The 17,181-nt window shown below is 46.2% G+C and overlaps 1 protein-coding gene across 1 annotated transcript in view; it reads right to left on the bottom strand.

Moving 5' to 3' along the window:
* Window positions 1-17,181, bottom strand: part of OPN4 (opsin 4) — a 228,477-nt gene that overhangs the window by 111,483 nt on the left and 99,813 nt on the right. The window contains exon 2 of the mRNA XM_073685869.1: window positions 9,525-9,667. Coding sequence (XP_073541970.1) covers window positions 9,525-9,667 — 143 coding nt within the window. The remainder of the gene's footprint in view (window positions 1-9,524; window positions 9,668-17,181) is intronic.

Here is a 17,181-nt window from a genome sequence, read left to right as displayed (position 1 = left end):
GTCTCCCCCTTTGGCCTGACCCCTCCACGCAGGTGGATTCGGGCGTGCGGTGGCGACTCGCCCGTCCGCACCCCTGGGATCCCTTCATTCCTCGTTCCTGGAGCCTTCTCCGCTCCTCTTCCTTCCTTCTCCCTCTTGCAGGCCTGGGCCTCTGTTACTAGACCCGCCTCCGGAGCAGAGCTCATGCAGAGCCCCTGCTCCCTGCCACTTCTGCTCAGACTTCTCTGCACTGAACTAAGATGGTGCCCACCTTTTATACTCCCTTCTCAATGCACCCAGGAACTGCTTCCTCCCTGCTCCTGCACTGCAGGGTTCCCCTTCCTCAGTGTTCCCTCCCCCCACTCCAGCCAGGGACAGGGACTGTCGTGCCCATCTCAAGGGCATATTGGTCGCCCTGCCCCACGGCAATGTGGTGTAATGCATGCAGGTGTCGGGTCCTGATCTACACTCCATCCTTATCTGAGAGTGAGATATCACACCTCTGGGTGAGGTGCAATACGTCTGTAGCAACCGAGCCCTCGGTGCTACAGTTCCATTTATCTTCAGCCTAGGTGACGTATTGTGATACAGGGCCGTGATTTTGGCTATAAAAGGGTCCCCTAGACCCCTACCCCAAGCTTTTTAAGAGAATCATATATGGCGTGCCAGGAGACTCTCTGGAATTTTTTCTCAGCATCCAACGAGAGTATCTACTTACAAATTTTTAACTGCATCTAGCCCAGGAAATACTTTGTGCCTAGTAGCAGTGTCTGCTAGTCAGCGGATTATCCCGGCTGTTAAGCAAGCTACACCACCTGTAGTTTGGACACTTAATTTTTTCAAAGGAAATGCTTCGGGACCACGGGATACTCAGTGAAGAGCATCAGGAGGCACCCCAAGGCATAGGGGCTGGGACTGGCACTAGGATGCCTTGCGGTGGACAGCCGAGCTCGATCCTTATAAAAGCTTTTTAACTGCAGCAGCTTTAGTGGACGCTACTGGAGCTGGAATTACGCGGCTGCTGGCATGAGACTTGCCCTCCAATAGATCCTTGTAAATGGATTTAAAGTGTATTCATTCAAATTAGAGGGACAATTTAAATTAAAAAGCTTAGAGCTGCCTCCACCACAGGGGGGCTCTCTCGACCCACCAGCGGACAGGCACTAGTATTGGGAGAGGGGGGCTGGCCGTCAGGGTTCACCGCGGCTCTGGCACAAACCCGGCGACACGGAGGTGGCACGGGCAGGAGCGGACTGGCCGTCTCGGCTTCTCACTTTTTGGATTTTAGAAGGGCATGACATGCCTATATCTGTGTCTCCCCCTCCTTTTACTCCTCCACCTCTTTTCTTTTCGAATGACTATATGTACTTGTCACTTTTCCATGTGTTAGTTGTGTCTTCTGAGCAGTTTGTCAGCTTTTGGACACCTTTGAAGGTGTTTTCTATGTGTTTCTATGTGTTTTTGTTTGCCTGCCATTGGTTTTAACGGTGTTCGAAGGTGTTCGACGAACAGTTCGGCGAACACACGGGTGTTCGACGAACCGAACCGAACTCGAACACTACGGGGGTGGCTCAACACTAGTACCCACTTACACCTTGGAGATCTTGTCATGCCCTGCAGCCAGCGTTCTGTCTGAACGTGTGTTCAGCGCTGCTGGTGGTGTGCTGACAGATAAGCGCACGCGGCTCTCCACTGATAATGTAGACAGACTCACGTTCATAAAGATGAACAAATCATGGATCCGAAACAACTTTTCTACCCCTGTGTCATCCTGGGGAGAGTAAAAGCTTGATGATTTATTAAAATCACCTCACCAACCGTTTTAAGCTTTCAAATTACTAATCATGTTTATCTATATCTTGGCTGGAAAATAATTTGGGCTTTGTAGCAGTGTGCAGTACTGATTCTATTAGGCCATCTATACTAAGCTCCACCAGATTTAAAATTATTAATCATGTTTATCTGTATCTTGGCTGGAAAATAATTTGGGCTTTGTAGCAGTGTGCAGTACTGATTCTATTAGGCCATCTATACTAAGCTCCACCAGATTTAAAATTAATAATAATTTTTAGCTGCATCTAGCCCGGAAAATAATTTTGGGGCTCCTAGATGCGCAAGACACATGAGTGCCTTCTTGCTGCACTACCTGCAACATGACCCTCAGATTCTCAGAATTCGAAGTAATCCTGACTACTGGGTTGCCAAACTCTTAGATCCCCCACACTCTTCGATCAACCTTTTCATTTTAATAAAGAACAAAAAAATGGTCATTTTTGAAATTATAAGCATTAGCAGGTTATTAGAAACTGAAATCAAACAGTTTTAAACTCAAAACTTTATTCTAGGTGATGTTACATTTGCACATAGGACCCCTTGTTCGAAAGGAGCTTCTGAACTGTCTCGCCCATTGAATTTGTCAGGTTTTGGATGGTTTCTGCTTCAATTGTTTTGCATGAGGACAGAATACCCTCCCAGAGCTGTTGCTTAGATGTGAACTGCCTCCCGCCATCATAGACACTCCTTTTGATGATGCTCCAGAGGTTCTGAATGGGGTAGAGGTCAGGGGAGCATGGGGGTCACACCATAAGTTTGTCCCCTTTTATGCCCATATCAGCCAGAGATGCAGATGTGTTATGTGCAGCATGAGACGGTGCATTATCATGCATGAAAATGATCTTGCTGTGAAATACACGGTTCTTCTTCTTGAACCATGTCAGGAAGTGCTGTTTGAGAAACTCCACATACATTGTGGAGTTCATCTTTACCCCTTCAGGGATCCTAAAGGGGCCGACAATCTCTCTCCCCATGATTCCAGCCCAAAATATTACTCCACCTCCTCCTTATTGGCACGGCAGCCGTGTTTGCGTGGGGTGTCCATCAACCAGCCATCCTCCACTCCATCCATCTGGACCATCGAGCGTTGCACGGCACTCATCAGTGAACAAAACAGTTTTGAAGTCAGTCTTGATGTATTGTTTGGCCCACTGGAGCCGTTTCTGCTTGTGTGCAGTGGATAGAGGAGGTCGGCAGGATGGCTTACGCACAGCTGCAAACCTCTGAAGGACCCTGCATCTTGTTGTTTGGGGGACGTTGGAGGCACCAGCAGCTTCAAAAACTTGCCTGTAGGAAAGAGTCCTCAATTTTCCCTTATCAGCACACACACGTGTGTACTGTGAATCAGCTACATAATTCTTGATTGCCAAGACACTTCATCCTGATCATCGCACAATGTTGATTTTAGTCATGCCTTGACCTAAACACTCCACAATTTGTTGCTTCTCAGCAGCCGACACATCCTTTTTCTTTCCCATTTTGGCAAAAAATGTAGGCTGCTTAATGATGTGGGACAGCCTTCTTAAGTAGTCTTGCCTTTCATTGGACACACCTGCCAAACTAATTAGCACAGGTGTCTGCAATAGCTTACAGTGATATAAAGAGCCCTGACACACATCACCATCAATGAGTTTAACTGACAAACAAAAAAATTCTTACCTTATCACTCCTAATCACTTTTTGCATAATAATTTGGAACACAGTGTACATGTGCTTTTCCACAAAACACCAGTGGTTCACGTAGTGAATCTTACAGTTCTAACTTGCCAACCATGGTCTGTATGGAGTTGTTCAATAAAGGGCCCAAAATTAAGATAACATAGACGGGAGAGGTCTCTATGAATAGGAATTCCTAAGTATTTGATACCCTGTGAGGGCCAGGCAAAGGGAAAGTTGGACTGGATGGAATCCTGTATGGATTTGGGGAGGGAGACTTCGAGGGCCTCAGACTTCGCTGCATTGATTTTAAAATTTGACCATGTAACAAAGTGATCTATTTCAACCATAACAGCAGGGATGGATATATGTGATTGAGTGATATATACTAGGACATCTTCAGCAAATAGAGAGCACTTGTACTCGGTGCCTCCCATCTCAATTCACCTAATATTGGGGTTATGACGAATTGATGAGAGCAGGTGCTCCGTCACTAGGATGTATAAGAGAGGGGACAGAGGACATCCCTGCCTTGTCTCATTGGTGATTATGAAAGGTGATGAAAATGTTCTGACGCGCCCCCTGGGCCTTGGGACACCCGGAGCCGAACCCTTTTTGGTGGATGCTGGTGGTTGTAGTCCCCGTGGCGGTGACCCGGTTCCGTGGCTCAGGGCGGTCAAACCAGTGGCGGAACTATTTATGTGGTTTTGATGTTTAAATGTCCGACTACGCCACCCGTAGATTGCGGTCAGAATGAACCGCCGCTGCAGGGCAGACCGCTGAGGCTGTTGTTGTGGGTGCAGCAGAGCATAGCATAACTCCCCACGGGAGGAGTATAGCCTCAGGGCAGTGTGTGCGGAGGATGGGGGTGATGGTGCAGGGCAGCAGCAGTAATGACACGGAGTCAGTGATGCAGTCCAGGGCCTTTACTCACAGTTCTTATTATCCAGACCACTTCTGCATGTAACAGCTGCCCACGTCATACTGTGCTCACCAGGTGAGGGGCTCAGACAACTCCCAGATAACTTTGGAGCGCTTCACAGGACCCCCTTTGTGTGTCCTTTGTCTGGCCTTTCTTACCAACGCTTCTGTCCGGCTGCCTCAGGCCTCCTCTTGGTAAACTTGGCGCCAGTTTCCCTGACCCTATGTGGTGCCTTCCTAGCGGGTGTAGCGAGGGGCTGCGCCACATAAAATGTCACAGCCTCCGGTTTCTAGCTGAGGGTCATTTCCCGCCTCCACTAGTTTCGGGGACCGGTCTCCCCCTTTGGCCTGACCCCTCCACGCAGGTGGATTCGGGCGTGCGATGGCGACTCGCCCGTCCGCACCCCTGGGATCCCTTCATTCCTCGTTCCTGGAGCCTTCTCCGCTCCTCTTCATTCCTTCTCCCTCTTCCAGGCCTGGGCCTCTGTTACTAGGCCCGCCTCAGGAGCAGAGCCCATGCAGAGCCCCTGCTCCCTGTCACTTCTGCTCAGACTTCTCTGCACTGAACTAAGATGGTGCCCACCTTTTATACCCCCTTCTCAATGCACCCAGGAACTGCTTCCTTCCTGCTCCTGCACTACAGGGTTCCCCTTCCTCAGTGTTCCCTCCCCCCACTCCAGCCAGGGACAGGGACTGTCGTGCCCATCTCAGGGGCATATTGGTCGCCCTGCCCCATGGCAATGTGGTGTAATGCATGCAGGTGTCGGGGTCCTGATCCACACTCCATCCTTACCTGAGAGTGAGATATCACACCTCTGGGTGAGGTGCAATACCTCTGTAGCAACCGAGTCCTCGGGGTGCTACAGTTCCATTTATCTTCAGCCTAGGTGACGTATTGCGATACAGGGCCATGATTTTGGCTATAAAAGGGTCCCCTAAACCCCTACCCCAAGCTTTTTAAGAGAATAATATATGGCGTGCCAGGAGACTCTATGGAATGCTTTCTCAGCATCCAACAAGAGTATCTAATTACAAATTTTTAACTGCATCTAGCCCAGGAAATACATTGTGCCTAGTAGCAGTGTCTGCTAGTCAGCGGATTATCCCAGCTGTTAAGCAAGCTACACCACCTGTAGTTTGGACACTTAATTTTTTCAAAGGAAATGCTTCGGGACCCCGGGATACTCAGTGAAAAGCATCAGGAGGCACCCCAAGGCATAAGGGCTGGGACTGGCGGTAGGACGCCTTGCGGTGGACCGCCGAGCTCGATCCTTATAAAAGCTTTTTAACTGCAGCAGCTTTAGTGGACGGTACTGGAGCTGGAATTACGCGGCTGCTGTCATGAGACTTGCCCTCCAATAGATCCTTGTAAAAGGATTTAAAGTGTATTCATTCAAATTAGAGAGACAATTTAAATTAAAAAGCTTAGACCTGCCTCCACCACAGGGGGGCTCGCTCGACCCACCAGCGGACAGGCACCAGTATTGGGAGAGGGGGGCTGGCCGTCAGAGTCCACCGCGGATCTGGCACAAACCCGGTGACACTGAGGTCGCACGGGCAGGAACGAACTGGCCGTGTCGGCTTCTCACTTTTTGGGTTTTAGAAGGGCATGACATGCCTATATCTGTGTCTCCCCCTCCTTTTACTCCTCCACCTCTTTTCTTTTCGCACGACTATATGTACTTGTCACTTTTCCATGTGTTAGTTATGTCTTCTGAGCAGTTTGTCAGCTTTTGGACACCTTTGAAGGTGTTTTCTATGTGTTTTTATGTGTTTTTGTTTGCCTGCCATTGGTTTTAACGGTGTTCGACGGTGTTCGGCGAACAGTTCGACGAACAGTTTGGCGAACACACGGGTGTTCGACGAACCGAACTCGAACACTACGGGGGTGGCTCAACACTAGTACCTACCCTACCTATCCCTCGTCCCGGCTCTGTACCTGATCATTGGTGGAGATGTAGATCAGGCATGTCTTCCGATTGCTTTGTTCTTCGGGAGATAAGCCACCAGCAGAAATGTCTGAGAGCGGCTTTCTAAGGCTATGTGCCCACGATGCAGAAATGAAGCAGAAAATTTCTGCATCATTTCTGCATCTCCCTGGCAGAAAAAACGCATGCGGATTCTACATGCGTTTTTTCCTGCATAATACATGCGGATTCACATGCGTTTCCGCATGCGGATTGACAAGCGCTTTCCAGGCGATTTTAGCATCACCTTGAAAGTGCTTGACAACTAGGTCATACTATATAAATCCATGCAACCGGCATGGATTTATATAGTGTTACCGTAGAATGTTTAAAAATAAAAAAATAAAGCTATACTTACCCTCCGATGGCCCGGCGTGTGCTGCCGCGTTTGTTCCTGGCTCGTTCCTGGCTTCCGGGATATCGCGAGACACTGCACTGAAGGGCCTGCAGTCACATGACTGTGACGTCACCTCAGGTCCTTCAGTCTTGCACGCAAGCACAGGGAAGGAGACCGGGGGCCGTCAGAAGGTGAATATAATCTTATTTTTTATTTTATTCTTGTTTTTACAGCTTTTTATGGTACCTGGGTGTGGAGGAGAGTCTCCTCTCCTCCACACCCGGGTACCATCCGCACATTAGAACGCGCCAATAACGCAAGTACAAATGCAGTCTTACGGAATTGGCGCGTTCTAATGCAAGTCAATGGCGGCGAAAACGCAGCGCTTCCGCAAAATTAATGGACATGCTGCGGATTTTTTGAGCGCAGCATAAACGCTGGGGAAAAATCCGCAGCATGGGCATTGAAAGTGCGGAATTGCATAGGGGACGATGGCAGAAGGCTTACCATGCGTTTATCATGCGTTTACGCTGCGGAAATTTCCGCACCAAAAACGCATGAAATACGCATCGTGGGCACACAGCCTAATAGAGAACTTAGGAGCATGCACTCCTGTGTATGGGTGAGGCAGCTGAGATGGCTGTCAGTCGAATGATAGGATGACAGCCATCAGTGACCAAAAACACAGATCCATTTTTAAAACTGATATGTGTATGGATCAATAAAACTCTATGGGTCTTAGCTCTATTTAGATGTATATGGTGTGTATATATTAATATAATACTGGTATAATATGTTGTATTTTGATATATTTTAAGGCCCAAGGGGTAACGTTTCTCCTTGTGGAGAATGACACACCGGCTCTGGCATGTCAAGGTAAGGAGGCTTATTCAAAAGCAATGGTCCTCTGGGAAATTTAATATGCAAATTGCCTCTTCAGAGAAAAAGAGGACTTTAACTTTATAGCGCCACCTATTGGAAGCAGCAGGATTGCTGCTTCCAATAGGTGGCGCTACAGAGTTCAAGTCCTCTTTTTCTCTGAAGAGGCAATTTGCATGATATATTATAATAAATTTTCAGTCACTGAAATTTTGGCAACCAATCTGCCGCAAGTAAATTTAAGACTAGACTCTTTAGCTATTCATTTTATGTAAACCTCTTCCTGACATATGACATACTATTTCATCATATGTTGGGTTCCCTTCTTTGGAGCAAGTTCGAGAGCTTATCATGCATCACTGTAGGCAGATGCTGGCAGTCCTATACAGCCATCATATGCCTCTAACAGCAGCAAATGGAGCTGAGCGCCTCCCTCTGTTACTCCCCACTTATAAGTCGTTGTCAATCTCTGACAGCAGCATTTAAAGCATACAGTGTGGAGAACGCGGTAGTGCACAATGTGATTGCAGGGTGCCGGTGGTTGCCAGAGTAACTGAGGGCCTGCTGAATGTGCCATGTCTGCCATGACGATGATCCAAAGAAGACCAGCCCGTGGCTAGCATTCACAGGTGACTGTGATTTTTACTTTTTACTTTTTTTTACTGCGGTATTTCAGTATATAGTACAAGCAATCAGACTGTTGTATGTTCAAGTTTCCTTAGGGCACTGCAAAATAATGTAAAGAGTGAAAAAAAGTATTTACAACTATAAAAAAAATATAAAATTTTGAATCACGGCACTTTACCCTTATTAAAATAAAAAAATGATATATATTTAAAAATTAACATATTTGGTAGAAATCTGATCTATCAAGATATAAAATTATTTAAAGGGGTTGTTCACTACTAGGAAAACTCCTTCTCGATCTGAATGTTTTCCCCAGTGAAAATAAAAACACTTATACTCACCTAACTGTTCCAGCATTGTCGTAACTTCCGTTCCCGGGGCTCACATGTGGTTGCTATGACATATGAGCCTTGCGCCCTTCCTGCTCACTTTCTTTTGATTACTTATGTGTCCGAAGCTGGGGACAGTGACTCCATCGCTGATTGGGTGCAGGGATCCTCATGTATCATAAAAACCACATGTGAGCCCCCGGGAACGCAAGTGACGACACCGCTGGAACGGCGCCGAAACGTTAAGTGAGTATAAGTGTTTTTATTTTCAGGGTGGAAAACATTGAAATCAAGAAGGGGTTGTCCTAGTTGTGGCCCCTTTAATATGACTGGTAAGTTATATAATGAGATAATAATCCAAATGCCAAAATTGCATTTTTTTTTTGGTTGATGCAACTCTGCAAAAATTGCAAAATCTAAAATTGTATAAAAAAAAAACATCAGCTCGCCTCTGTAAAAAGTATGTCCTCAGTTCATTTGACCAAAAAGTGAAAATGTTACCGGTCTTCGAAAATGGTGACACAAGCAAATTCTATTTTTTTTTTTTTACAAATTTCCTTTTTTTTTCCCCATGTGAAAAAAATAAAAAAAAATCTTTCCAAGCTTGGTATTGCTGTAATCATACTGACATAGAGAATCATGATGACAAGCCATTTTTACAATACAATGCACATAATAAAGATAAAACCCAAAAACAATTGATGAATCGTGTTTTTTTATGCAACTTCACGGCACTTTTTTCACTACATTGAATGGTAAAATGAATAAAGCTATTCAAAAATTCAGCTCAACCAGCAATAATCATGTCCTCATGTGGCAATGTCGACGGTTAAATAAAAAAGTTATGTCTTCTGGAACAAGGGGAGGAAAAAAACAAAAAAGCTCAAAAACAGAAAATCACCTGAAAGGGGTTAAATAGGACTTACTGTATGTAAAAAGTCATACACAGTTCATTAATAAGTAAAATATTTGAAAACGAATAAATAAATGTAGTACCTGCAGAAAGCGTAGATGACCAGAAAGTTACCCAACGTCCCTGTTATTCCTACTGCCAGAATCACAGCCCCAATTACATAATGTACGTGATCTGGAACATCAGCTGTAGGATAGACATGATGGATAACTTCTCTAGGTGTTTCCTAATGAAGCCAGAAAAGAAAATGTTATCAATAAAATCATGAAGTGACATGTTTATTGTTAAAGGGAATCTGTCACCAGGTTTTTGCTACCTCATCTGAGCAGCATAATATAGTGGCAGAGACCCTGATTCCAATGATGAATCACTTACTTTACTGGGTGCTGCAGTTGTGATGCAGAATTTTTAGATGTAGCATGTAGCAGAGCTCAGGAAGTTAACCCCTCCCACACCAGGCTCTGTGTGTACATTGTCTATTGACAGTGAGCTGCTTATCAGAGCAGGGGACTTGATGAGACCAGGGATCACTTGAGCTCTAGTCCAGGTAGTGATAATCTCCTGGTTGTAAAACATTCATTGCATATGAGCAACAGTACACAGCCTAATAAGTGACACATCGCTTGAAATCTGTGTCTATCTCTCACGCTGTCCTTAGATTACATAGCAAAAACCTGATGAGAGATTCCCTCTAAATATGCAATAAAGATATACACAAATGAAGAATAGAATAATCAGTGATAAACTCAATAAATCAGTCTATGGATCCTTTAGGAAAATAAAAAAAAAACATGTATAACCACCTAAAAAGGAATATGAACTATGCAATATTTTCTATCAAGAAAATAAAAAACAGTTAAAAGTACATCTGCATACCGCTCCTTTGATGTCAAAAAAGTTAAATTGCAGGGGAATGTTCTTTTCAGGAACCCATAATTTACCAAGTTCTGTAGGTAAGCAAAAAAGTAACTTTAAAGGGAATTTATCTGAAGAATTTGTTATGTAATCTGAGAGCAGCATGATGTAGGGATTATGATTCCAGCGATGTGTCATTTACTGGGCTGGCTGGTGCAGTTTTGATAGAATCCCTGTTTTCTATGCTGAAGATGTAACAGTGGTCAGAATGCTGAGCCCTGTATAATGCCGCCCACACCCATGATTGTCAGCTTCCTGTTACACTGTGCATTTAAAGTAAGCTGCCAATCAGTGGTTGGGATTGGGTTGCACAGATTAGCTTGACTACCTTGCACATGAGACCTAGTCCTATAGTGATAATCTCCTGCTGATAAAACACTAATTGTATTGAAACAGCAACACGCAGCCTACTAAGTGACACATCAGTGGATTAGTCTCTCATTTTCTATATTACGTTGCTCTCAGACTAAATAGAAAAAAAACTGCTGACGGATTACATTGATTCTTGCTGCCCAAAGCAAAGGCAGTCTGAATTAGAAACTTGGCTGCATAAATATACTTAGAAGATTCAGCTCCTTCCCTCACTTGAACTAAATATACCTGGCTGTAGTAGTGCATCCAGGCTCTGATTCATGCTGCCTGTGGTTCGGGCAGCATGAATCGAGTCACAGATTTCTTCTAATGGTGTTATTTTAATTTCTAGTTACCATCAATGGTGGAGGTCAAAAACATATATACAGTATAATTATCACATATAGTAGATGCAGCTCATAGAATTTGGAATATGTAGGAAACCTTTTGAAAGACCCTGTTAAATTGGTACCTAATCACAGCCTTAATTTAAAATTTAATACAGAACAAATGGCTATGGTGCTTTATCTGGAAATATGGTAAGACTGGCATTGCGTGCACCAGTGTTTAGATTTTTTTAATTTAGTACAGTTAAAGATTTAGCATTTGCCTGTACTCTAAAGTTTCACTAAAGCACCATTGTATCATTTTTGGCATGACTTGGTGGTAGTCCATATTTCCCAAGGCTAATGTGCACTGAAGAACTTGAATGAATAAGCACTTTGTCTGATATTTACTGAATGATAAGGCTGAATGATAAGCTCAATTTCCAGTTAACATAACTCAGAACTACTGTATATGCCTATTGAGAAGCCCCTCAAAGAGAAAATCAATGCTTAATGTTTTAGACAACATACATGTTGGAGTATTGTCCAAGTTTAAAATGAATGGATCCAACTGTATCTTCTTGTTTGTTCTCAATGAAAAATATGCTGATGCAGAAGGAAAAAGCCTGAGACTAAATAAAAAAAATGTTCATATGCACTCTACAGAAGATCCACAAAAAAACACCATAGCACTATATAGCAGTGAGGTGTTTTTTTATCATTTTTATTGAATTTCCTTAAACTCAGTGGTTAGCACTGCAGCCTTGCAGCGCTGGGGTCCTGGGTTCAAATCCCACCAAGGACAACATCTGCAAGGAGTTTGTATGTTCTCCCCGTGTTTGCGTGGGTTTCCTCTGGGTTCTCCGATTTCCTCCCACACTCCAAAGACACACTGATAGGGAATCTAGATTGTGAGCCCCAATGGGGACAGTGCCCATAATGTCTGTAAAGCACTGTGGAATTAATGACACTATATACAGTGCCTACAAGTAGTATTCAACCCCCTGCAGATTTAGCTGGTTGACACATGCGGAATTAACTTGGCATTGTGACATTTGTACTGTAGATCAGCCTGGAAGTGGGAAATGCTCTGCAGCAAATTTTGTTTTTGTTTTTTTTTTTGTTTTTTTTTAAAAACGTTAAAAGTTAATTCAGAGTGTCATTTATTATTCAACCCCTCAAACCACAAGAATTCTGTTTGGTCCCCCTAAAGTATTAAGAAGTAGTTCAGGCACCAAGAATAATGAGCTTCACATGTGTGGATTAAAGATCTCTTTTGCCAGCCTTTTCTGACTATTTAAGACCCTCCCCAAACTTGTGAACAGCACTCAGACATGGTCAACATGGGAAAGACAAAGGAGCATTCCAAGGCCATCAGAGACAAGATCGTGGAGGGTCACAAGGCTGGCAAGGGGTACAAAACCCTTTCCAAGGAGTTGGGCATACCTGTCACCACTGTTGGGAGCATCATCCGTAAGTGGAAGGCTTATGGAACTACTGTTAGCCTTCCACGGCCTGGACAGCCTTTGAAAGTGTCCTCCCGTGCCGAGGCCAGGCTTGTCCGAAGAGTCAAGGCTAACCCAAGGACAACAAGGAAGGAGCTCCGGGAAGATCTCATGGCAGTGGGGACATTGGTTTCAGTCAATACCATAAGTAACGTACTCCACCGCAATGGTCTCCATTCCAGACGAGCCCGTAAGGTACCTTTACTTTCAAAGCGTCATGTCAAGGCTCGTCTACAGTTTGCTCATGATCACTTGGAGGACTCTGAGACAGACTGGTTCAAGGTTCTATGGTCTGATGAGACCAAGATCGAGATCTTTGGTGCCAACCACACACGTGACGTTTGGAGACTGGATGGCACTGCATACGACCCCAAGAATACCATCCCTACAGTCAAGCATGGTGGTGGCAGCATCATGCTGTGGGGCTGTTTCTCAGCCAAGGGGCCTGGCCATCTGGTCCGCATCCATGGGAAGATGGATAGCACGGCCTACCTGGAGATTTTGGCCAAGAACCTCCGCTCCTCCATCAAGGATCTTAAGATGGGTCGTAATTTCATCTTCCAACAAGACAACGACCCAAAGCACACAGTCAAGAAAACCAAGGCCTGGTTCAAGAGGGAAAAAGTCAAGGTGTTGGAGTGGCCTAGTCAGTCTCCTGACCTTAACCCAATTGAAAACTTGTGGAGGGAGCTCAAGAATAAAGTCCACATGAGACACCCAAAGAACCTAGATAACTTGGAGAAGATCTGCATGGAGGAGTGGGCCAAGATAACTCCACAGACCTGTGCCGGCCTGATCAGGTCTTATAAAAGACGATTATTAGCTGTAATTGCAAACAAGGGTTATTCCACAAAATATTAAACATAGGGGTTGAATAATAATTGACCCACACTTTTATGTTTAAAATTTAATAAAATTCAACTGAGCAACATAACTTTTTGGTTTGTAAGATTTATGCTTCTGTTCATAAAACCTACTCTCGTTTGCAGTTTGAAGGCTCTAACTTATTTGCATCTTATCAAACCAGCTAAATCTGCAGGGGGTTGAATACTACTTGTAGGCACTGTAAGTGAGTAAAATAAAATAAATAAATGTGTTTTGTGAAGGCCCAACTTTGGAAACGTCACCATATAGGCATGCAAAGGGTACAGTTGGGGGCTAGAGTCTAAGAGAGAAAAAAAGACCCATGCAAAAAGTGGTGTACTAATCTGCAGGAGGTATATAATGTAAAAACATTGAAGTAGTTGATGATGTGTCCTTTAAATAATATGAAAGGATTTCTAAATATGTAAATTAATTAATTGACCACTTATCCAGGCGTGAGAAGAAGGGTGGGGGAATTCGTAGAACAAATTGAACCATGTCTAACAGAGATTTTTTTTATTTTTCTATGGATCAAGCTACTTAAAGGGTTATTCTCAACTTGTTTCTTGAGCAGTTTACAACTCTGTAGTCTGCTTACTTCCTGGTTTCTGGCAGGGTGGGCACTCTTTGAGTGATAGTTGTGGCGAGCAACAAAGCTGTATTATTTGTATGACTAGAACTATTAGTATCACTGTTTTTACATGTAGAGATAACAGGGCATTTAAAAAAGCACACAGCTCAGGACAATGAAAGCCGTGATGCCAGGGGCTGCGGCATTGTGATTACACAGGACTGATAAGTTACACACAGAAAAAAGAACAAAAAACGGAGCCTGAAGTATTGCAAAACATATATAATATTTATTAGAATAAATAGTTAATCAGACATATATAGGAGCACAAAAAGAGGTATGAGGCAGAAAAACCACAACAACCCTAACCACCTGGCTACCACCAAGGAAGGACTAGCAATAAAAACGGTAGCAGCTAGATATCAAAAACATAATATGCATACACCAACATTATCAAAATCATCCTAGTATCCCCATATAAATATGATAGATACATATTAATAAATAGTATATCTAATAATATTATTACTGATGTACATTATCCCAACCATACTGTGTATATCATGGGGAATGAATCCCCATTCATATATAGTATATAAAAACTGATCACCACTGTATATGTGACACCCCAGGGGTCTGGTTGCCACAGTGATAGAGATATTATGTCTGAGAGCAGGTGGGAGGTCCTTTGGTCAGGGATCCTGTGCATGCCACACCTCCTGCCCAGTCTTGGGAGGGGAAGAACTTCCCCTATATAAACCCGGGGCTGAAGCAGGGTGAGCAGTCAAGGAGAGTAGAGACAAGAAACAGCAGAAGCAATACTACTACGAGTCAGGGGCTGGCAGCTGCAGAGCTCGCCCTGACTGAGAAGCTTTCTTACCGGACCCGGCGTCCGAGGCTGTGGGGACTAACTCTTACCCAGCAGCAGAAGCCGACCAGCAGGGGATTTCAGGTCCTCAGGCCCAGAAACCCGAAGGCACGGTCACACGCGTGGGACCAGCACCGCCATCGTGGAGCGGAAGCCATTAGAAGGCCCCGAGTCACCGGCCATACGGGTGAGCACCACACGGTACACTCAGGGACGTGGGCTACTTATATCCGCTTCTAGCAAGGTAGCCAGAAGAGTACAGTCAGTTTGGGAGGCCTACAACTCCGCCTGGCCAGGGGAGATCCCATCTGCTCAAGGACTGACCAGGCCCCGTTCACTAGCAAGTACTCCGGGAGGGTCTATCGTTGTTACCAGTAAAGACCCTGAATTACACCGCACCGTCTCTGAGTGGTTCCTGCTACCCCCATCATCCACACCTGCTGCCCTGAGGCCATACCCCTCCCGTTGGGGGTTATACCATCTACGCTGCACCATCCATCCACCGGCCTCAGCGGACCCTGCTGCAGCGGCGGCCGTATTGACCGCAAATCAACGGGTGGCGTAGTCGACACAAAAGAACATCTAGTAACATCATAAGGACTGCCACACACTGAGCTTGACACCCTGGGCACGGACCGGGTCACAGCCACTCGGAGACTACAACCCCCATCTGATCCGGCTCCGGGTATCCCTAACAGCACTGGCCCAGGGGGCGCGTCAACTTTGGCGTAGTCGGCAGGATTTCGTGCCCGCAACCACCGGGTACTGCGTGCCTGAAAAAGAGACTTTTAAAACTTACCATCCGTGAAGTTTTCCCGCCATCGGTGAAGATTCCCGCCATCCGGCGCCATTTTCAGCCTTCTTCCCGCCATCCGTGGAGTTTTCCCGCCGTTGGACGCCATCTTGAGGACGCCGCGCGGGAAGAAGAGGGGCGTGGACTCCGAAAGCGCGCGAGAACTGAAGCCCCGCCTCACGTCCGGACGTTGCGTAAGGTCCTGGAAGGAGCCCAGCAGACGCCGACGTCACCGGAGCGCGACGGAAGGTCCTCAACCCTGACGATCTACTGCGGAGCCGCGGCCTACGGAACAGGATCATCGCAAGGTAGGCCACGGTCCACTAGGGGGGAGGAAGATGTCGGATGCGGAGGAGAGCTTCATTGCCTCAACCCCCGCCAGCGCCACCGCTGCTGCAGTTATGCCCTTCACCATGCCCTATATCCCGGGAGCAGCTTGGCTACCCCAGTACTCAGGGGAGTCACATACCCTGCATGACTTTAGAGAAAAGCTGGATAGCCTCTTCCAGGTGTACCCCCTCACAGAAGAGCAAAAAGTGAGCATCCTGGTGGCCCAACTAACCGGGGCAGCCAAAAGGGAAGTAAAATCCTGGCCACCTGGGAGGAAGACTGTCGCAGGGATACTAACCCGGCTGAAGGATACCTTTGATACCCGCACCTCAGCCGAGATTAAGCTTAGATTCTACGGGTGCAAGCAGCGAGCGCATGAGAGTATAAGGGACTATGCACTAAATCTACAAGAGGCCCTGAGGGCCATTAAGCAGACCGACCCTGATGGAGTGGGAAACGAGGACAGGCTGTTGACCGAACAATTTATAGAGGGACTATATTGTAATGCCCACCGAACCTAGTTGCGGGCGATGGCCTTACAGGATCCCCATCTGGGCTTTGCACAGTTCAAGGACAGAGCCATCCGGGTGCTCCGAGAACCGGCACCGGGTGGCGTTGTGACCCACAGGCACCCAGCTAACACTTACCACCAGGAGGCGGTGCCCTTGTCGGCAGGGCCTGTGGGAGCTGATGCGCTGGCTTTGGACAATGACCCGGCTCCAGACCTACACCATCAGGTCCAAGAGCTAGCTAAGAGCGTTGCTGCGCTAACCCGAACTGTGCAGTCTTTACAGGTTTCCACCCCAGGGAAGATCCAGCTGGCATCCGGACCGGAGGACATCCCGTGGTGTCGACCAAGGAGGACCCCACCGGCCAGAGGAAGACCCAGTGACCGATACAGCGAAGACGGACGACCCATCTGCCGCCGCTGCAATCAACCCGGACATATGGCAAGGTACTGTTCTTTAAACGGGCACAACCTGGGGTAGAGGGCCAACCCCCAGGAAAAAGATCATCGAACTGGCGCGACAGATATGTGGGAGGACGTCCAGTCTTGCCTGTGGTACTGGATGGCATTCCCATGAGTGCCCTACTGGACACCGGGTCACAGGTCACCACCATCCCGTACGTGCTCTTTAAGCAGTACTGGAATGACTCGGATATTACCCGCTACCCTGACGACGACTTGAGTATCATCGCCAGCAATGGCCAGCCCG

Source organism: Phyllobates terribilis, unplaced genomic scaffold (genome assembly GCF_046119375.1).
Source record: "Phyllobates terribilis strain yellow unplaced genomic scaffold, ASM4611937v1 Scaffold_5__5_contigs__length_657084704, whole genome shotgun sequence".
Classification (NCBI taxonomy): Eukaryota; Metazoa; Chordata; class Amphibia; order Anura; family Dendrobatidae; genus Phyllobates; species Phyllobates terribilis.
Note: the sequence above shows the minus strand (reverse complement) of the source record. Positions and strands in the feature narration are given on the sequence as shown.